The sequence below is a fragment of the Crocodylus siamensis genome, chromosome 7 (genome assembly GCF_052110815.1).
Source record: "Crocodylus siamensis isolate JL-2025a chromosome 7, ASM5211081v1, whole genome shotgun sequence".
Classification (NCBI taxonomy): domain Eukaryota; kingdom Metazoa; phylum Chordata; order Crocodylia; family Crocodylidae; genus Crocodylus; species Crocodylus siamensis.
Genome location: NC_143401.1, coordinates 77952714 through 77974617, shown reverse-complemented (window position 1 = coordinate 77974617; position 21904 = coordinate 77952714). Strand labels below are relative to the sequence as shown.

At 39.6% G+C, this 21904-nt stretch overlaps 1 protein-coding gene across 2 annotated transcripts in view; it reads left to right on the top strand.

Moving 5' to 3' along the window:
- Positions 1-21904, top strand: part of DOCK1 (dedicator of cytokinesis 1) — a 553358-nt gene that overhangs the window by 145448 nt on the left and 386006 nt on the right. For both annotated transcript variants that reach the window (XM_090058391.1, XM_090058392.1), the window contains exons 24-25: positions 19080-19150; positions 20539-20645. In XM_090058391.1, coding sequence (XP_089914517.1) covers positions 19080-19150; positions 20539-20645 — 178 coding nt within the window. The remainder of the gene's footprint in view (positions 1-19079; positions 19151-20538; positions 20646-21904) is intronic.

Below are 21904 nucleotides of genomic sequence, written 5' to 3'. Positions count from 1 at the left end.
CTTATTTGTGAATACTTGTTACTGTGGTTTTCATATATAGCATTCTGGTTGTGGTGTAATTATTTTTTAAACAGAAGTGATAATATGACACAGAATTGCCACCCTTTCATGTTGATTTTCTACAAAGCACGTTCTCGTTTGTTCCCCAAACTTACTTCCTCTTCATTTAAAGGTGATCAAAAGCTTACTGAGGTTCTGCTGGATTCTGGTGGAGAGGTTTGTTCCCTTGAAAAGTCTCATAGCTGTAATACATTAAAAATGACTTCAGTAATGTTCTTTGCTGTATATGTTACAAAACTATCAAGATGTGCCAGTGATATAAACTGAATAAATTCATAATTGTATTACTTTTATCCTTGTTACATTCTCTTTTTACTATAGTGTTCCTCCATTTGGTCAGTTAACTGGAAAATTGTAAATTTCAAACAGTTGGGGGTAGGGATCTTCCCTCCTCTGTTTTTTTGTGAAATGTCAAGGCCACATCTTTAGTGCTTGAAAGCCACTTTTTATCTAAACATAGTTGTTTGAAAGTGTCCAGATAACATTGATGCAAATTGTAATAATGCAACACATTTCCAATGCTATATGCTTATCTAATCAGATGACTTAATTATGGAACTATCCTCTTGAAGTAGGGGTTGGTAGCATACAACTTGTTGGCCAGGTCTCCCCATGAAGCTCTGGATTTGGCCCCTGGAGCTGGCGGGCTTTCCCTGTCTTATGCCTATGCTGGGGATAAGCAATGAGGTTGATTCCAGACTGTGCCTCTTCCCCACTAGTTACTCAGCTGGAAGCATTCTGGGCCCAGCATAGCTCCCTGCTGGCTGTAAGTTGTGCCTGTGCTGCTGTTCCTCCCCTGCGCCGCTCCTACCCAATGTTGTCATGTGGGTGTAGTTTCCAGCTGGTGGGGAGCTGTATCAGGGCTGGGCAGCTTTCAGCTATGCCCATGCCACAGGTGGGTGGGAACAAGGAGGAGCAGGAATATAGACACGGTCCCCAGCTTCCTGGCCCTAGTGCAGCCCCACTCCAGCTAGAAGCTGTGCTCACCTCCTAGCTGTGGGGAGTGGGGGGCTGGGAGAAGCGGTGGCAGGGTACATCCAGCTCTCAGCTGCCTGGCTGCAGTGTAGCGACAGGGAAAGCCTCCTGCTGTTGATATGCCCCCAGAGCCACCTGCACTGCATCACACTGGAGCTCGGTTGTTCTAGCCCGGGGCAGGCAAAATATGGGCTGCATGCGGCCCTGCCAGGCCATTCTATCTGTCCCACAGAGCTCCTAAAATTTTTTTAAAAAGAATATGTATGTGCCCCTGGTTGCCTGTCATGAGGCCCTCAATGGTTTGCCAAAACTCAGTACGTGGCCTTCCACCCGAAATAATTGCCTACCCCTGTTCCAGCCCGTGACTTGAAAAGGTTTCAGGCCTCTGCATTGAAGTACTAAAAAGTTCTGGAACTGAAGCACTTAATGTTTGTGCTTTTTCTTGTCATGAGTTTCAGGACTTTTTTTCCTGTAGATTTAAATAAAAACTGAATGTCTTGTAATGAAGAGGATGGGGACATAAACGTTGGACTTCTGCCATATGCTTTGTTAGTAATTGTAATTAAAAATGTTCATTCTAAAAAGTTAGCTGCTTAATTTGTTTGCAATTGTTCCTTAATGTTGTATTAGTATTTGAAGACTGTTGCCTGCCGAAATTGATATCTCTGCAGTTTTGTATTCCAGCATCTGGGAATAATCAACATTATAATTATTTTACTGCTAATGAAGTATCTATTTCAGCTGCACACTGTAAAAGAGTTAAAGTTAAATTTACAATTGATCCTTTATAATTATCAGTATTGGTATAAAGTAGTTTTAGAGACATTTTGCTTACCTCAGCTTGGATTAGCTTTTTCTGACTGGAGAGTCTAACCACATTATCATATAATCTTACTCATAATTGAGCCATTTGGGATTTGTCATCATATTAAAATTTGTTTTCTACTTGTTTCTACAAATTAAATTTAAAGGTATTGGTGTCTGGAATTATTAACCAGTTTCACAAAGCTGCAATGGCTACTTTTGTTTGTGTAGAGGCATTAAAACTATTGTCTAAAATAGGACTATCTGAAGTAACTTTTTGGTTATCATCAAATGCTTTATTTTGATCTGCATGCTGGTAGATTGTGAAATTCTAATATAAAATGTAAGATTCCGGATTTGTTTTGGATTCTGTTAACAATTTTGAAAAATGATAAACTAGAATGGTGCAAAGTGCTTGTAGGCATGTTTTTTCTAAATATTTACTGCAGGATGTATTACTGACTGATAGGCAGATAAAGACATAAGTTCTTTTGTAATAGCTGCAAAATGCTCATTAGTGCTCTCATATAATGAAACTCTTAAGCACATGCTTCATGGGACTACTCAAATAATTACAATTAGGAGATTAAGTCTTTAGGTGCGTGCTGAAGTACTTGGTTGGCCAGGCCCTATGCAGGTCTGATCCAAAGCCAACTTAAATAATGGAAAGGTTTTCATGTATTTATTTAGGTATTTATTATTATTTTAATGGGCTGATGTCAAGTCATAATATCATCACCTATCACCACCTATATTTCAAATTTTTCCATTTTTATCTAGCAGCAGAGAGAGCTTGATAGACTTTGAGAGTTTATACCTTTCTGGCACAATGTTCTTAATTGAAAAAAGAATTCAGAAGCAATAGATTGACTCTAAGTGTATATATTTTAAAAATGACTCCTCCACAAGATCACAGGCTAGCTTTTATCTGATGAATTGGGAATTACTTTTGAACTGATGTTGTTATTAGCAGGTTATACCAGAGTAGTGTGGGTCAAGTGTCACCAAGTTACACTGGGCAGCATATAATCCATTCTCCTACTTGGTCTAAATTCCCATTTATTACTTGATCTTTTTTAATATTATTTGTTTCCAATATTAAAGTTTACTTGGCAAAAACACGAAAGAGAGAGTTTTTTCTATGAAGAGTTTAAACTCTGAAAAGCCAAATATGAGGATCTTTTCCTTATTATAGGGTTTAAACTGGTCCCAGCTAAAATCTGCGGCAGAGCATTTTAAGAGACAGTTGAAAGGTTTAGTATCTGTCATTTAAATAGGGGAAAATCATGCAGCTTGTCAAAATATTTGACATCTAAATTTAATTACTTATGCGCTAATCTTGAAATGTCATGAAAAATGTCAAAATATTTAGTAATTATATTGTAGGGCTTATTCTAAAATTATAGTCCTACATCAATGGAAAAAAAGGCTAATTCTTCTGTTTATTATTTTGTCCTTGGTTTGGTTTGTTAGTTGCAGGAGCTTTGCTTAGAACTTGGATGTAAGATCATGATCATTAGTCATCTTTCCACCTTACCTCCCCACATTTAAAAGCATCATAAGAAAGGAGTGCAACAAAAAATGTAGTGAAAATATTACAGAAAATTTTAACCTAGTCAGCAAGTCCTAGGTTTCGTGCAGGCCTGTATGCAGTAAAATCATGGCCCTGTAACCAGTTCCTACTGACTACTATGTTAAATATCAGATGGCATTTAGCATTTGGTTCCAGCTTGTCTTCATCCTCCATAAGTCTGTAGTGAACCTACTGCTACTTGTTTGCTGGGCTCAGATGGTTCTCCTGCAGAACTGGGAAGACAGGATAGGAGGTCAAGGTGAACCTCTCCATGAACAGGTCATTTGGGAAAGGGAGTGAGAGAAGAGATGGGAAGAAGAATTGGGGGAGAGAAAACAGCCTTTTAGTGTTTCAGTGTATAAGTAGCAAGCAAAGATTCTATTTTGGGTTATCTTGATGAAGTTCTTAATATTTTAATGTTTAAATGCTACAGTGATCAGTATCCTATAAATGTTTAAGATGAAATATCTTCTACAGCCCTCTGGGACAAGAGCAGTAATGGCAGCCTGGGAATTGAAGGTGGCTGTTTTGTCTGACAGGTTTTCTGGGTATGCACTAAAATACCTTTTCTTCTTTGCCTCACAGAATTAATGAGAATTAAACACCAGTGATGGACTTATTCATTTTAAGTTTATGTGAAGAGTATTTAGATCTTCAAAAAGTTTCAATGAAGGATGGTTTTGGAATTTTTCAGTTATTTGATAGCAATAAGTCTTACTATCTTTAATTAATTTCCTAATCTGTGTTGTTTAAATTTCTTAGATTTTTATCAAAACTATATAGAAGACTGAGGGGGGGAAAAGTTCAAACTATTTGCTTCTTCATGTCTTAAAACTGTAAGAGGGCCATTGTTTGAGTCCTTGCAATAGTTGTCCTTATGCATCTGTTTGTTTTTTTTTCTTTGAACAAATAGGGTACTGACAAACACGGAGCATCCCCCTCCCCCCAAAACCCCCCCACAGCGCTTTACTAGAAGAGATAGCGTGTTAGTTAGACCTGACTCCATAGCATCTGTATAGACTGGGTGCTTCAGCAGGGCTTTTTGGCACTTTTGTCTAATAGCTGATTCAATCTGGTTGTATGTTGTACTACACTCAGCATGGGAGCACACCAAGATTAAAGTAAAGTGCTGTTTATTTGCTTTTTCCACGTCTGTAAGCAGCCTTAGTTATTTAATTAAGGCTGATAGGTTGTTTCAGGGCAGTGACAGCTATCAAAACATGCCATGCAGTAAGTTGCTACTCTTTCATGCTCAAGATAACTCTGTTGACATGCTGTTGCAAAGATGATTTTCGGTCAGTCACTATGAGGGACATGGTTGTCATGGGTGACCTAAACTATCCTGACATCTGAGAGGAGCAATCAGCTAGATTTGCCCATTCATGCAGGTTCCTAACCAGTGTAAAGGACCTTCACCTAATGCAGGAGAATTGGCTTATGGGGTGCACCCAGAGGGTGGTGGTGGACAGGTCATTTTCAACCTGGAAAAATGTGGGCATTAGAGTTCCCCAGTGTTTGGTTCTTGGACCAGTGCTGTTCAATATCTTCATCAGTGACTTGGCTGAGGGCGTGGAAAGCACTCTGTCCAAATTTGCGGATTACACCAAATTATGGGGCAAAGTAAACACACTGGAGGGCAGGGAGCGGATTCAGGCAGATTTGGACAGGTTGGGAACGTGAGGAGAACAGAATAGGATGCAGTTTAACAAAGTTAAGTGCAAAGTGCTGCATCTAGGGAAAGAGAATCACCAACACACCTACAGGCTGGAAGGTGACTTTCTAAGCAGCAAAGCAGCAGAAAGGTATCTCAGAGTCATAGTTGACTTCAAAATGAACATGAGTCATCAGTGTGACAAAGTGATAAGTAAAGCCAACTTCACTCTTTCATGCATTAGAAGGTGTGTCACGAGCAGGTCTAAGGAGGTGATACTTCCCCTCTATGAGGCACTGGTAAGACTGCAGCTGGAGTACTGCATCCAGTTCTGGGCACCACACTTCAAGAGGGATATGGATAACCTTGAGAGGGTCCATCGCTATTTGTATGGTTATGGACCTGGAGGTAAGATCCTATGAGGAGAGACTGAGGGTCCTGAATCTCTTCAGCCTCCACAAAAGGAGGCTGAGAGGGGATCTTGTGGCCATCTACAAATTCATGGGAGGCAGGGATGGGGAAGCAAGGAATTGGGGATACTCTGTTTATCAGGGTGCCCCTCGGGGTTACTAGGAACAACGACCATAAACTGACGGAGAGCAGATTTAGATTAGAAATTAGGAAAAATTTCTTTTTGGTGAGAGTTGCCAAATCTGGAATAGGCTTCTCAAGGAGGTGGCACTCTCTACCTTCAAGGTCTTTAAGAGGAGACTAGACAAGCACCTAGCTGGGATCATCTGACGCCAGCACTCCTTCCTGCCCAGGGCAGGGGATCAGATTCAGTGATCTACTGGGGTCCCTTCCGACCCTAAAAATCTACAAGGTGGTCAGTTTTATGTTGGTGACGGATTTGTATTTGATTTCAGTGATTTGTATTAGTTGAAATGGTATTCTTAGATGGTGTCAGAACACTTAATTACTCCAAAGTGCCTTATTTTTTCCACTTCATCAGAGGGGAAATTTGGAGTAAGGTACATTAATAATACTAATAATTAGTAATTTTTTTTGCCTGTGGACAAAAGCAAATGTGTGAGCCAAATAGAAACTGCTTTGAAGTCGTTCTGATTTATGTAGCTAATGATACACACAGTGTTAGAAACCCGAAGAGAGATTAAGCTTGAGGGTTTTTGGTCCTCCCTCTTGTCCGTGCCTCCTGATCTGTGATCTTAAAAATTAAATTGTACCCCTGTTCCAAAATCATGTGAATTAATGTTTTAAGTCATGTCCCCATTTTTAAGTAAGTTTCCTTATTTTCTTTGTTAGCATATTAGAGAGTCTGTTACAAAATGAGACACATATATGTAAACAGCCTTATGTAGAGTGCCTGTAGTGTAGTGTAGACATTCCTGTTCTTGTGTTGAGCGTGGATTTTTTTTTCTTTCAATCAATAAAACCTTTTCCTTATTTCAGAACCTGGTTATATTTTTTGGCAGACTTGTCTGTGAGACAGTGAAGTTCAAGGATCAAATAGGATTGTTTTAAGAATAATCCTGATCTGAAGTCTTCCTATTCTATATAGCCCTCTGCAGCAGTGAATCACGTCTTCCATCAAAACTTAAAGGCAAGGGAAGGTTTTGAGTCTAAGTTTTAAGGCATTGGATCTCATGCAAAATTTCCACAATTCATAAATAGAGAGTTGTTAGCCATGTTAATCTATGTTAATCTGAAATCGGGCAGAAGGTAGGCTTGAAATTAGGCAGAACCAAACTAATTGGTTCAGAAAGGCATGAGTTTTCATAGCCAACAACCTGCTTTGCCAGATGCAATGAACTGAAGAAAGAAGGGCTTTCATTTAGAGGTGAAAGGGACACAGGAGAGGATGCTGGTAAGAGAGATAAAAAGTGGGTTGGTTGGATCAGTTGAGATGAATGAGGCAGTTAACACCTTGAGAGACCCTTGAGTTAACAGAGAGCCTATGTAATGAGATCCATAGTTCTTGCTCAGTTGAAGGTTAACATAATCCAGTTTGTGGATGATGTTCTTGTTCTGCAGTTTCATGTTACAGGGTTATGTTTTTTTTGTGTGTGTAAGAACAGTTACTCTGAGATCAGTGATGGAATATTTAATGAGATTAAAGTGTTCTACCACAGACTTTTGTTTGCTTCTCGGTGTCCATTAGTTATTTTTGGTAGGGGTTGCCCCATTTGGTCAGTGTAGACAGCAGAATATAAGGGTAAGCAGTAGGGCTGTGCAAAACTTTGGTCCCTGATTAGATTTGGTGGAGATTTGGCCTGATTCAGTGGCCGAATCTCCGAATCCAAATAGAATCAGGAGGCCCTTTAATCTCTCCGAATTGAATTGGAACCCTCCAAATTGATTCAGAGAGATTCGGACATAGACAAAGCTTTAGATGTTTTTTCTACATACCTCAAGGTACCCGTCAGCTTGTCAACACTGCAGTGGTGGGGCGGATGGAGCATCCCACAGGAGTGTGGAGAGCTCCTCAGTGCGCTTGGCAGCAGACCCAGAAGTGGACCAGAAGCACTTCTGGTCCAGTTCCAGGTCCACTGGGGAGCACGCATGGGGGCTCCCCCGACCCCCCAACTTGGCTACTGGTGTCTCCTGGGTCTGGGGGGGCACCCTGGGTCCCCCTGTGGCTGATTGCAGAGCTGGGTGGATTCAGGGGGACCCCCGCAGTGTGCTTGGCGGCAGACATGGAAGTGGTCCTGGAAGTGGACTGGAAGCTTTTAAGATCTGGCTAGACAAAGCCTTGGCTGGGATGATGCATCTGGGGATGGTCCTGCTTTGAGCAGGGGGTTGAACTAGATGACCTCCTGAGATCCCTTCCAACCTAGTTTTCTATGACTCTATGACAGATGTCCACAAATCTCTCTGAGAAGTGGGGAAGTATTTTATCAGCTGTGCCACCAACTAAGTATCTCATGTTTGCATAAATTCTGTCCTTGTCTAGTAGGGCCATGGTAAGTTTCTAATCTTGCCTCAGGGCTGTACAGTAAGACTTTGTATTACCATAAGATATTGGGAGTTTGAAGGTTTCTGTTTCTCCAGGTTGGCTTCAGTAATACAGCTGTGTGTCTAACATTTTGATGCTTTGCCTTCACTGGAATGTTTTGGCTACACAATTTTTTGGGTCATCTCTCTCCCCCTTTCCCTCCACCGCCTTACTATGTTGCCACGGTGCATTAAGTTCCAAGCATTTTATGTATTAGTCCCAGAAATCATTTTCAGTGTGTGTTGTTCATGATTTTTGTTTTTCCTGGTATTGATTTTTTCCATCTGACAAATTGGGTATAGGTCTGGAGGTCATCTGGTTCAGGCTGCGTAGGCATAACTATACTGCTTCTATAGCTCTCTTGAGAATGCTGCTAGTAATCAGACCCTGTCCACTGCTCTGCATATAAACCCAGATAAAGCCTGCTGGAGGGTGGCATCTCTGTTATCTCTAAGGTCCTTGTCTCTGACATGCTTTAGAACGGTGGTGGGGGGGGTACCCATTGCCTGGGTTGCTTGCTTCCTTTTCCAGGTTTGGTGCATGTACAGTGGGAGCAGGTGAAGAAGGGCCCACTTCTTGATAACACTTCCCACATCATTGCAGAAATGGTATAGATGTGCCCAGTGTATCTGAGGGTGGGAGACAGGCGACTGATGTCACTTGCATAATTTGTCCTGCAAACACTGGGTCAATATCTTTTCAGAAAATCTTTCAGGAAGACTGCAATTTGTGGAGTACAGTAGAGTGATTCATGACATCAACTAATGGTTTAATGTCTCAATCATTTCTCCTATCAGAACCCCAGAATTTCCTTGTTGTGATCACAAAGCTACTGCTTTCTTTAGTGTGTCTGGTCTCTATATTTGAATGCCAGGCATGTTTATTAGCATTACTGAAATACTTCAGCCCATACGAAAAATGTTTCTTGAATGGAGGTGGATGAGGATCAGAAGTCATTCCTAAATTGCAGTAGTATTGTCAAGTTGCCCAAGCCAGCCGCTTACATGGATGGGCCATAGCTGGTTGGAGATGGAAACTTTTACTGGTTGGACCTGAAATAATGGATTTGTGTGCATTTCTTCTCCCATCATCTAACCAAGATCAGTTTAACCTGCATTTTCTTGCGAAATATGTAAATTAATAATTGCTTCATACATTATTCAAGTAAAGGCTTATTTTGTATCACTGAGAGCTCATCTAATCTTATATAAAGATATGCTAATGGATTTAATTAAAATAATTATACTGTATAATGTACCTTGAACTTTACCCTAAAATAGTACGTATTAATCACCAACAATATTTTTAGCTACAAAGACAATTAAAATATTTGATTGATACTGGATAACAAACTAAATATTTTTTACCTTCTTTTGTTTTACAATTTGGATTGAGATGGCACTTGAATCAGTAGTTTGATAATTGAACCAGCCTATTCAAGAATAGTAGAAATGATTTTAAATGATTAGATTGGCAGAAATGGCTGGTTGTTTGAAAACAGACCAGTACAATTGTATTTTTGCAGAGTATTATCTGTGGCTACCTGTTTCCAAAATGAAGCTGTACAGCTGTGTGAATATTTTCTGTGATTTGAATCCATTCTGACCTTTGCAGTTAGATAGCCTCAATTATCTGTGATATCATGACATTTGGCCCATATTGTGATAATTGAAAAATGTCTGGCCAGTGATTTACGGTCTAAATTTATGATCTGGTTTGTTGTGCTGCCCCATGGGCATCGGACTGGGCCTGTGTGCATGCAGTGCACATGCTGGCTCCAACCCTGTGTGCTGTGTGGAGTGTATGCCAGACCAGCTCTGCATTCTGCAAGCAGCAAGTAGGGTAGTCTGGGACTAACCCAGCCAGCAGACCAGTCCTGTGTCCTTCTGGCCCACAGGAGCTGATAAGCTGGATACTCTGGTCTAAGCTGAAGAGTAGCTGAGTCCTTGTAACTCCCATTTGCTTCAGAGAAGAACTGTGGGAGCTCAGCATTTCTAAGAATGAAGCCCTGATAAGATGATCCTGTCTCTTTTTTTTTTTTCTGGAGGTTTTAGAGGATGGTAATTCTGTCATTAGTCTGTTTTTCATATAAATAATAGGACAGCGGAAACAGGGAGACAGTTTTCTTTCTTGCTTGGCTATGGTACATCTCTTTGGAATATTATTCATCTGGCCTCCATGGACTCGACTGGGCTCTGGGTACCCCACTTCCATGCATGCTGGATCAAGAGCGCATGGAACCTGCTCCTGCCAGTCCAAAATTGTGCTGCGTGTGGCATCTGTGTAGGTCCTGAACCAGCCTGGCCAGGGCAGCGCGGTCCTTTATGAGGGCGAATTGAGCAGGTGCTGTGTGTGTACAGCTTAGTTGTAGAGTGGGTGCCACATGCATTCTGGGTCCTGGGCTGTTCATTGGAGCAGGCACTGGCTGTGGTGCTCAACCTGGTCTCTACATGCAGACATGGTCCATAACACACTGCACATTACATGTAGGTCAACACTAAGACCCAAGGGCAGCACTAGGTGCTGGGTGGCGGGGTGGGCCAAATTTATTCTGACTAGTATTTTGGGATCCATTTGTGCTATTCCATTCTGGGTAGTATTTTGCCAGAAAGATAATTATGAAATGTAGGAAGTTGAAGGAAAGGCAGTATTATCAGAGAGCTCTCAGGGGATATTAATACTTTCTTAATAATTCAAAACTTAAAAATAACTCTCATGTCATTTTTCTTATCACACATGCCCATTAATGTTTGAATGGTGTGAAAACTGAAGAAAATACTGTTGTTTTTAAAGTGTGTATCCTAATGCGTATGATAAAGGAGGAAGAATTAAGGTTGCCTGTGAAATCTTAGTTCTAGTACTTTCTAGGTTTTGAATTTTTGATGATGCATTTTTGTTTGTTTAACATAGCTTTTAATGTAATTAATTAACAGTAGATTATGAGTATGTAAATGTGTGTAGTGTGTATAGTAAAACTCATATTGAGATTATAGGAGCTGCCAACATAATGAAATGGCTGATATTTGACTACTTGGTACTTCATTTTTTAAACCGTGAACTAGTATCAGAGTTCTCAGACGGCTGAGTAGTTTAATTTGGTGAATAATTTTTGGCACTAAATGAAATATTTCATATCTATTATGTGTGAAATTTGACTATAAAAGTTACTTTAGCGGTGATGCAGTATAAGCAACAGGATTCACCTTGTCCTTTCTCCCCCTCAATACTTTCTCTCCACTCCCTTCCCAAGTCATTCCTTTATCTGTTTGCCCTCCATTTGTTATGTCATGTTGGATTTAACTTCTTATGTTTTCTAGGGCAAGGACTGTATCTTCACTTGTTTTGTGAAGTACCTCTTTTTGGGTGCTTGAAAAGGTGTTGTCAACAGAGGGGACTGAGAACTCCTAATTTGTGTTCCTTACTCTGCTGTCATTTAACCTTCTTGTTCCTTCCATAAATATTTGTTGTTTATCCAGTTGACAGGCAGACAGTGATAAATGAAGGTAAAGTAGGGATGCAGAAGCCCTTTGTCCTGTTAAGAAGGAAGTCTTTGTTTGACACAAAACAAAACTCACCTGATATGAGCCAAACTCTTTTGGTGAGCTGCAGCATATTTAGTTTTACTTGTTTTAATATTCTCTTTTAATATTGACTTTAATTGTACAAAATGTGTTTGGTTTTCCTTCTCGTGCTTGTCCGTATTCATATTTCATAAATGTATATCAAGCACTTAAGCTCAGAAAGGAGTAGCACTTTATGCCAATGTGCATGTACCTAGCTTCCCCTCATGATCTGCACTGAGAGCAGAATATTTCCTATTCTTATTTCATCCCAGCTGTCTTGGTTCAAGATGGAGCTTCTGCTGTCTGTTTTTTCCAGGCTGTGTATTTAGCCTACAGCCGTTTTCAAAGCATATCCTTTTTTCCTATTTTCCTTGAGTTTGCACCATTTTAGTTTATTTTTCAATGAGTCCTAAGTCTACTCTGACCATATGACTTCGGAGCAACACTGCATTTTTCTTTTATTTTTGACTGAATCTGTCACTTGTCTCCAAGGTTTTCTGGCTTTGAGATGCATCCCTCCTGTGATACAGCTATGTATGCCATGGATGGCTACACAGAGTACCTTTCCTGTTTGAGGGAGTCTTATCTCTAGGAAGTCAGCTACCTGTGCACTATTCATTTCCCGGCTAGCCTGGATTCCAGGTTTATCCTCTGAGTAAACTAAAAATTTGTCTTAAACCCTAGGGGATGATTTAGCTTTGTACTCATGTTTCATTGATGCAAGTTGACTTTTGAGTTGCAATATCAATGCACAAGAGATACTTTTTCTCCTTTCCCGCTCCCAGTTGGAGTTCAGGATCATGAGTAGTGCAGAGTTTTCTGTTTCAATTCCTGAGAGTCTTCAGCAATATCCTTATGGTAGTGGTTACCCATCTCAAGGAGAACAGTAGCATGTACTTTATCTAGAAAATGTGGCTAGTGAACGGTATGTCTTCCCTAACCATTTGCAGGGAATGTCCATGCCATCTTGTGCTGATTTTGTATCTGGAGTATAAACCACTTGTGGTTAAAATCCAGAAATTGAACCTGATTGTATTTCAGAGATGAGAATCGATAGGGAGCACTCTGGATTGTCAGCCAGAATTTGATTTCCTTCAAACTAATTGCAGTCCTTGCTAGACTTCATTGTGTCAGTTTGAATTTTCTTGTTGATCCTAGCGCATGTGGCTGTCTCGACCTATGTAAGCAATATACCTTATGTATGAAGGCATAGCTGTACCACATATTTTCATTGGGAAGGTATTCCCCAAGTATGGAAGTAACAGGTCCTCTGTAGACCTGGTTCCATTTCATTTGGTAGAAGTTCCTATCTTCCCCCTAGGGATGTTGGGTTCCTTTCTTCCTCTTTGATAATTGGGATGTCTGTATCCCTGCTAAGTTGTAAAGTGCACGTGAACATTTTTCCAGTGCGTAGTGTCCACTCTTGAATAGCTGAAGCTGCATACCAATGTTCTGGAGCTTAGAGCAGTCTGTAGAAATTGTCAGTCATTGTTTGATATCAACTAATGCATTATCATTGAATAAGTCTATCAGTAGAGTACCTGCTCTGATGATTGGGAATACCATCTGGCAGATCTCCTTCCTCCATGAATTGGAGATCAAGGGTTATGTCTTCTAGGACTGGGGTTATTCAGAGATCACTGTCTTCCTTCCTACTAGCAGCAAGAAGTGTCAGACTTCCTGCTACAGAAGAGGACTCAGCCTGGGCACATTATTAGACACTTTTTATCCCATAGTCAGAAAATCTTACATAAGAATGGGTGTGCTCTTTCACCTTGCTATTGCATTGGTCCATCTTCTGTACACCAATCCACTTTCCTCACCGGTTGATGGTAGCTATTCCCCAAGGGCAGTGAGTGGGGAATACACTGTGAAGTCACTTTTCAGGCTCTTGTCAGTTCTCTAACCTGCAGCATCTAGATTTATTTCTCAATTGATCTAAGCTCTCTGTGGTTCCAATAGTCAGGTTAATCAAGGATCCATTCAATGAACACATTCAGATTTCTCTCTGGTCTGGTCCCAGGCCTTACTATCTTAATTTCTCTGATTTGTTCCCTAGGAGCCATGTGCTTTAACTGTAAAGCAAATCCGTGGGGAATGCCACATGCAACCCCTTCCTGGCTCCCTCCAGGCCCCTGCTGCTTCCAGTAGGTCTGTCTGGGGTTTTGCAGGGATGACCCACGCTGCCCCTCTGTCTGCATTCACTTATTTTGCAGACAGTTTAAGTGATCCTTGCTCATGGCTCATCTTGGTCCCAATGGCTCACAAGGGTCTGGTGTGCAGGGGGCTTTTTCTTCTTGCATTATCCCTGCTAGCAGTCTCCCCCAATGGTTCCTGCTCTGAGGGGTGCTAAATGCAGAACCTCTCTTCGGCGCTGGTCTGCCTGCTATCCTGCCTTTCCCCAGAGCTTCTTTCCCTGTCTGCTGCAGATGAGCCACTTGCCCAGACCCATTATGGTACATCCCCTCCCAGCATGTTCTGTTCCAAAGGAGTACAGCAGGGGCTTGGATACAGCCCATGCTACACATTCTTTTAATTCTGCAAGTGCTGTGCAGGAAGACGTCATGTAATTAAGTCCCCTAGTCCAATCCTGAGTGAGACTTCTTTTTCCTGCATCTTCTTTGTAATAAGGAGCCTCAGGACTGTCATTGCACCCTGATCTGCTCTCCTTAATCAGGAGAATCCTCCATCTCTGATTCTGTACACACTGTATCTTAGAGTCTGGCTCTTGATAATATCACCTGTCAGAGATATTCTTAGCCATAACAGGAAGGATTCTGCCAGGTGGTAGTTGGTAAATGAATTAGATTTCCAGCTTGATGCTGTGCAAAAGCTTTCATACCTACCAAAACTGAAGTGTAATGACTTATGTCACCTCTGAAGTATGTCCAGCTTTTCTTCAGCTCACCCCTCAACTGTGGAGGGTCATTCTGTCTTCTCCTACTCAGCTGTATGAAAATTCCTAAAGAGCTTTATCAAGGCATTCCTTCTAGTGTAAATTCTGTTTCAGTGGAATTAGACTGGGTCTTTGAGGGATGGTGCTTTGATGGGGGCCCCACTATTCAAAATCATGGCAACTGCTTGCTATTCCTTCTGCTAGTGTAGAAAAGTCTCTAAGCTGGAGCGCTTGAGATGCATGTGCAGCCACAAGATAATGTATAAGGATAGCACATATGGAAAATTCAGTTAGGCTGATAGGTAACTTTTCGTTATGGTAAGATGTATAGTGTCTGGAAATAATTAATGCCACTATTTACAAAGGATTAGGAAAGATATACATTAAAATGATGGAGTTAGGCAATGCCATAATAAGTTTAATTCATGTGTGACCAAAGAAATAAGGTGCAACTGTGACCTGGAAGTATGTTTTGTGCCAGTTTTGTGGTTATCAAACAGTTCTGGTGCAGTTAAGGTTTGCAGTGTAAATTATCACCATTTTCAGTTATGTTATTAGCTAATATATTATGAGTGAAAAAGATAGGCTGAGTACCTTAAGTAATTCAGGGATTAAGGAAGAGGGGCACAGAGGTCAATTTACTATTTGCAGTGGCACAATTTTTATTTTAATTCTAATGCATTTTGAAATACAGTAAAAGCTTTGTTATCTGGTGCCCACGGGGAATGGAAGGTGTCGGATAACAAAATATGCCGGATAACTGAGTGGTCCGAACAGGCGTCTTTGCCTGTTCAGGCCGCTGCCTGTCCCGCCACGTCTGGGGTGTTGCTGCCCCTCCCACCACATTGCCGCCCCTCCTGTGGGCCCCGAGGGACAGGGAGGAGGGACCCATGCAGCCTGCTATGCCCCAGGCCATGGGGGCTTGGCAGTGCAGGCTGCTTTCCCTTGGGCTGTGGTGGCTCCCTGAAACTGTAAGTGCCACTGTGGGCACTTCTGGTTTCACTTTTCCCTTACAAGTCGGCATGCTGGTTAACAGAGCATGCCGGCTTGTAAGGTGCCAGTTACAACAGCTTTTGCTGTATATTTAAATTACTGGATTTGGTTACTGGTAATGCAAATTTAAAAAATCCTTAACCTTGGGAATAAATCAAGCACACTATTGCTCTTAGCAGAAGGTTACAAAAGGAAAGTTGAGGGGAAAACACAGAAATAAAAATAATTGACATAATCATAACTTTTAAATAGTGTTTTTTCCTTAGTTATTAATTTTTCTTTTAAAATAAAACTTGTAATTTATTGCTAATAATTCCATAGTTTTCTTTGGAAAGGAAAAGCAGCAGAAAAAAAAAGCAAAATGAAGAAGGAATAAGATCCCTAATTAGTGGGTAGGAGAAAATTACTATAAGAAAAACAGCTTTCATGGTATAGCCAGAGTCAAGCTCAGGCCTGAGATCTAGTTTATGATGCGTTTATGATGGGAAGAGAGAGGGGCATGGTCTGTCAAGCCATTTGAGTGTGAAAGAAAGGGTGAGAGTCTGGCAGTTGATGTCAAGCTCAAAGAATGCTACAAATAATGGTTGGTTTTCAGATTCTGAAATAAGAAACTGTTATGGAAGCGAAGTCATGGGTTAGGCCCTGATGATGAGAGAGAAAAAAGAAAGAGGTGTTGTGGAAGGGGAGATGGAATACTTGATATGATTGAATTATATCCTGAATATCCAAGAGTGCATTGTAATTAAAATTCCTGTTAGTGATTTTGAACCAGGTCCACTCACTGGACACTCAGCAGGTTGCTGCTTTTGTTAACTTCTAAGTTCTTCTGATACTTCTAAGTTCACTGAGTGTGGGCAGCATTCATTTGGTTTTAGAATGGGCCTCCTCTAAATCTCTTGAGTTTCCTAAGTAGCTTAAGTACTCTCTTTTCCAGAACTTCACCCTGTGTATTCTAGTAGTATATAGTAAGTGGCAAATTGTGCCAAATGATTTCTGAATATAAACTGCTGCTTGATCCTAAAAGCAGAAGAGATGGACAGGTCTACTGAAAATCAACAAACCCTGCACATGAATTTTTGCTTCAGCTTACTCAGCTCTTCCTGTCATTATACATTCTTGTTTAATTCTTATTTCTTCTGTCTGTTCCCTGCAAGTACTGATTGCTTGTAGATGACAAAACTGGGAGGGGTTGCAGGCATGTTGGAAGACAGGATTAAAATCCAAATGGATCTGGATAAATGATAGAACTCAACAATAGGTTACAAAATTAACTTCAACAAAGGCAAATGTAAGCTGCTACATATAGGAAGGGAAAAAATCAAATGCAAAATGGGAATGACTGACTTTTGGTGCAGAACTACTGAGAAGACTGGGGTTTCTAGTGGATTGCACACTTAGTAGGAGTTGGCAGTATAGTGTTTCAAGAAAAGCAAGTGCCAATTTGATTACATTAAAGGGCGGACTGTATGCAAGATATGGGAGGAGAGCAGGTTTGAAATGAGCTTTGTCAGTTTACTGAGCTGTCTCCTCCATCAGAATCAGGAGCATAAGGAAGGCTTTTGCTACGTGCTAGTCTGTTCCTGTCTCCTTGAAAGCTGGCAGGCTTCCTGGCCTCAGAAGGGACTACCATCCCTGCTGTTTTCATCCCACTCTGCCTTAACACACATGTTATGAGTTTTGCTCTGAACAGTTTGAGGTGCAATTTCCTAGAAACCGCTGCATCTATCTCCTTGAAACTTGGCAGGCTTCATGGCCTCAGAAAGGGCTGCCATCCCTGCTGTTCTCATCTGAATGAGGCAAGACATGACAAAGTTATAGCCATTTTTGTGATTCCCCATCATAGACTATGGGCAAACACCAAACACCAAAACACATCAAAACAAAGTCAAAACAGCTAAGCAGTTTTGGCAAAACTAAACAGACAAATGCTTCGAACCAACAAAATGAAACGCTCTGTCTCTGAAATGGTGAATCTGAAATTGAAATGAAATGTCGCCATTTTGTACAGCCCTAAAGAATACCTTTTGGTTGTTTTCAGCACATTATTCAGACGCTTGATTTTGTATTGGTTGATGAACTTTAATAGCTTTGCAGTGTTAGCCTACTATTAATATCTCTATTCAAGTGGAGGTAAAAATATCAGGGAAGGGTCAGTATAGTTTTAGAGTTGATCAGAAAACCAAATAAAGTTTGCAGCTAGATATGGATATGTAAATATTTTCTAAATCACCAAAGTCTGGAACTCAGACTGTACAGGGTCAGCTTATAGGTAGCAACAGGGGCCTGAATGAAGAGGGATTGACTGAATAAATCTGATCCCCAAATAAAAGTGGGCTCAATCTACTTGAAATAGTAGAAAGGCAGGTAACTTTTGGGGAGGTGAGGTGATGGATGGTATGTATGTGGTGTGTACAACTTGAAATAAGGTAGAAGAGGGCGCCACTGCATAAGAGTGGGTATCAAGGTAGATGGCAGAGTATCTTATGTAAGATTATGAAATTATACTAGATACAAGAAAGAGATGCAGGATGCCATTATATGTACACACCACCATTTCTGTAGATGTAAACAGGAGGAGGAGCGTCTAAATTATTCTCAATCAGGGCTGAGTGCCATGGCACCCTGGAGTATCACCAGATCCTTTGAAGGGTGTTGTGAGGTGCAGAGAGATAAATGAGGTGTGAAAAGTAAGCAGAAAAGCACAGGCTTAGCCTTGTCCCTGCCCGGCTGATCCAATATCTGTAATGCCCAACCCCTCTGCAAGGAGGTAAGTGCTATAATATATAAATTTAGTTTTTGAAATTGGGTGCCACTCAATTCCCAAAAGTTAGAGGGATCATGGGGAGGTGCCTTGAGTCCAGTGATGTGTGACTTGAGTCCAAAAAAGGTTGAGAACCACTAATCTAAGATTTTGGAATTCAGGAAGTGGACATAAACCACAACTCGTATGATCCCAATGTGAGATTTAAAAAAAAAGTCAGAGAAGGATGTAATGAAATATTTCAAAATATTAGTCCGTAGAACTAAAGGTGGAGTTTACCTTAACAATTAGTAATACAAGCAGAAATTTTCAGGTGTCCAGAAAAAACAACACTTTTTGTCTAACTATGAACTTGTGTTTTTGGATGGACAGATAATACTGGAGATGTTGGGACCAACTGTGTGAATGAGTGCTTGTAATTGTTAATAAAGACTGTATTACCAACTCATAGAGTGGTGTACCTTTCTGGCAGGCCACAGGTTTGGAGTTTTAGGTCCGTTCAGATTTTTGCAAGTTTATATGTTGGATTTACGGGTTTTATTTATTTATTTCTTTTCCTTTTTTGTCCCCTTCTTTCCTTTTGTTCCATCTAAAATAAACATTTTTAGATGTTTATTCCTATCCTAGCATAAAGCATTCCAGAACTTGCTTGAAAACATCTCTCTGAACATGTCAATCCTGTTGTTTTCTGTTTCACCCATTAATTTTGTAACATTGTGAATAGATAATATTGTAAGAACCTTGTATTTGATTTGAACTATATTTAGTTGACCTGGAAAGGAGTTTCAAATTGGCATACATCTCAAACTGGCATTCACATGAAATTCTTTGCTTTGTTTTTTATTTATAGGGGGCTGCACTTAAATACTTGCCAACTATTGTTAATGATGTGAAACTAGTATTTGATCCAAAAGAACTGAGGTAAGTAACATGAATAAAGCACTTTTTTAATGTCTAAGGATATGTTTTTATATATATTTGAACTTGTATATAATCATTTAATGAAAAAAATCTATATAGTTTTGTTCCCAAACTGATTGCTTGAATCCCTAAAATAGTGAATTACAATACTCTGTGGTGCTGTACCACTTTGATCAAAAGCCTTTACCCTTGGAAAAAGTTGGAGAATACATAAATATTTCTACTTAAAGTATGTTGGTGGGGAATCCTTGTATTTTTTTCTTGACAAGCCTTGCAGTTCCTCGTAGTAAAGATCCTGTAACAAGGTGCCAGAACTTGTAAATCAAGGTGACTGATATCAAAGACTTAAAATTTATGTGTTTGGCACCTCATTCTTTGAGTTATGAATTTGTTTTGAATAATAAGAGCCTTGTTATTGTTCAGTGCAACTTCACTGCTGTGAGTAGAAATTTCTCAGCCAAAACCTCTTCTCACTGTAGGCCCTTTTTATATAAAATAGAAAGGGAAAGGAGGGGGAAGTTGTTTTTAAAAAATCAGAGAACTAATTTTTGGGTAGGAGTTCTAATTTAAAAAAAACCCAAACTTTAGTTTTCATAATATTTTCAGTTAAATGAAAAATCTTATCTTTAAATGATAAAATGTCAATTTTGGTACATTTGTTCTCATTTATTTTTAGATGTTTTAGGTGGACAGGCTCATGTACGATGTCAGAATTTTCAACTGCAGACAGATTTTATTGCTGTAGGTTAGAAGAGAACTCAAGTGATAACAAAATAAAAGGGAACTTTAAGTTTGTTAAAATGATCAATATTTGAAGGATAGTCAGTTCAGTTGGAAAACTAATTTTAAAAAGTTTGAATAACAGTGTAGTATGATTTGGCAAAAATATTAATTCTTTGTTTAACTTGTAATTTGTTTTCTCTGCTTGCTTATTTCATCTATACTGTATTCCCTAACATGATCTTTCATTCACAAACTTGGTTTCAGTTGCTTATGTTTGTTGCCTCTCAACCACAGTTCAAACTTGTAATATAGAAGCGGAAATAAAATGTGTTGCCAGGGCTAGGGACTTATTAATCTGTAATAAAAGCAGGGAGGTGAAAGGGGAGAGTTAAGGAGGAGGGAAATGAAGAGGCGGAGAATATATGTTGACCAATGAAATTTTAAGTAATTTTGAGCATTGTTGGCCTTTTTATAACACTTCAATATTTATGGAAGCAGTGGGAAACTGTTACTCCTCTTTGGCATCAACTCCAAAATGAGGGGTGAGAGCAGGGGTATTTCTTTCTTACTCAGCCAATTCTGTGTCTAGATGTGGACTTTTGATGTAATCTACTTTTGGTAAAATAACAGATTCCTTTTTTTTTTTAATGCCCCTTTGTGTATAGCAAACTGTTTACAGACTTCATCCTAAATGTTCCAGTGGGCCGGCTCACAATTCAAAAGCTGTACTGTTTGATCGAAATAGTTCACAGTGACCTCTTCACACAGCACGGTAAGCAAAAGCCTGAGAATCATTAAATTGTCACATTATTCAGTCTCCAGACCCTTGCCAGCGTGAGTTTTGTCTTCATTGCTGAAGGTAGTAACCAATTAAAATTGTTCCATTACAAGGACAGTAAGTTTTAGACAATGTCAGAAAATGCTAATTGACATTTTTGAAGGTATGGATTGTGAGGAAATTAAAAACTTTATAATTTGGAATTTGGAAGAGTACTAAACATTCAGTGTAATTGGCATGTATTATAATTTTTAAATATGGGATTGCCACTTTTGAATTTCAGTATTGTAGCTTTTATCCTTAAGAACGTTTACAGAGAGAACTGGACCTTTATGGATCCTATTCTTCTCTCTAAAACTTTAAATAGTTTAAATATTCTAAATGTTACTACTTTTACACTTTGCCATGCATCCATGTTTCGATTCCTTTTAGAAGTTAGTGATTTAATGAAACTCTGTGTGGATATTTTATGAATTTTCAACTTTTATTTGAAGTGAAGCGTTTTCTTTTTTTCTAGGTGGATGCAGTTAAAATAATAGTAGTGTGTCCTGGGAAGGCAGGCTAACATAATGATCAACTAACTGTGTTGCGTTCTCCTCCCTTTCTAAGTCACTTTTACAATCTTGCCCAATTTCTGACCTGAAGAGTTAGATGAAACGTATGGGGCTTTTTTCATTTAGCTTTGTTGAAATCGTCAGGCATGAATGAATGAGTTTAGCCAGTAATATTAAAAAGAAGCTGGTAAACAGGTTGGTCCACGAATTTAGTTGTTTTTTTATTCCTATATTAATAAGCATGACACCTATGGAACTATCATTAAACAATGAAAACGTTTTTTTTTATTTTACTGCCTTCCACGAGTCATTGCCATGAAGAGAGCAGTTTAGTTTATTCTCCAACTTGTATGAAAGTTAGATACCGTAAATGGAAAAAGAATAAAAATATGGTCAGCTTTAATCATTGTAGGGAGTTTATAAAGACTTAAGAAAATGAAATGTATCAATTTCCTTTTTAGTATATATATTATTATTTACCTAACAAAATGTTACATTGCACACAATTAGTGTAAATTAGATACATTTTTTCTGAAATGTATCTAGAGTAAAGCTACTAATAACATGGAACAATAAGCAGCAGGGCCTTTAAACTTGTGGGATATTTTCACTTGGAGGTAAAATCAGCACCCTGAAAAATTAAGTCTGAACTTACTGATCAGAGCACAGAATGGTAGGACTTTGATAAATAGGCTTTCT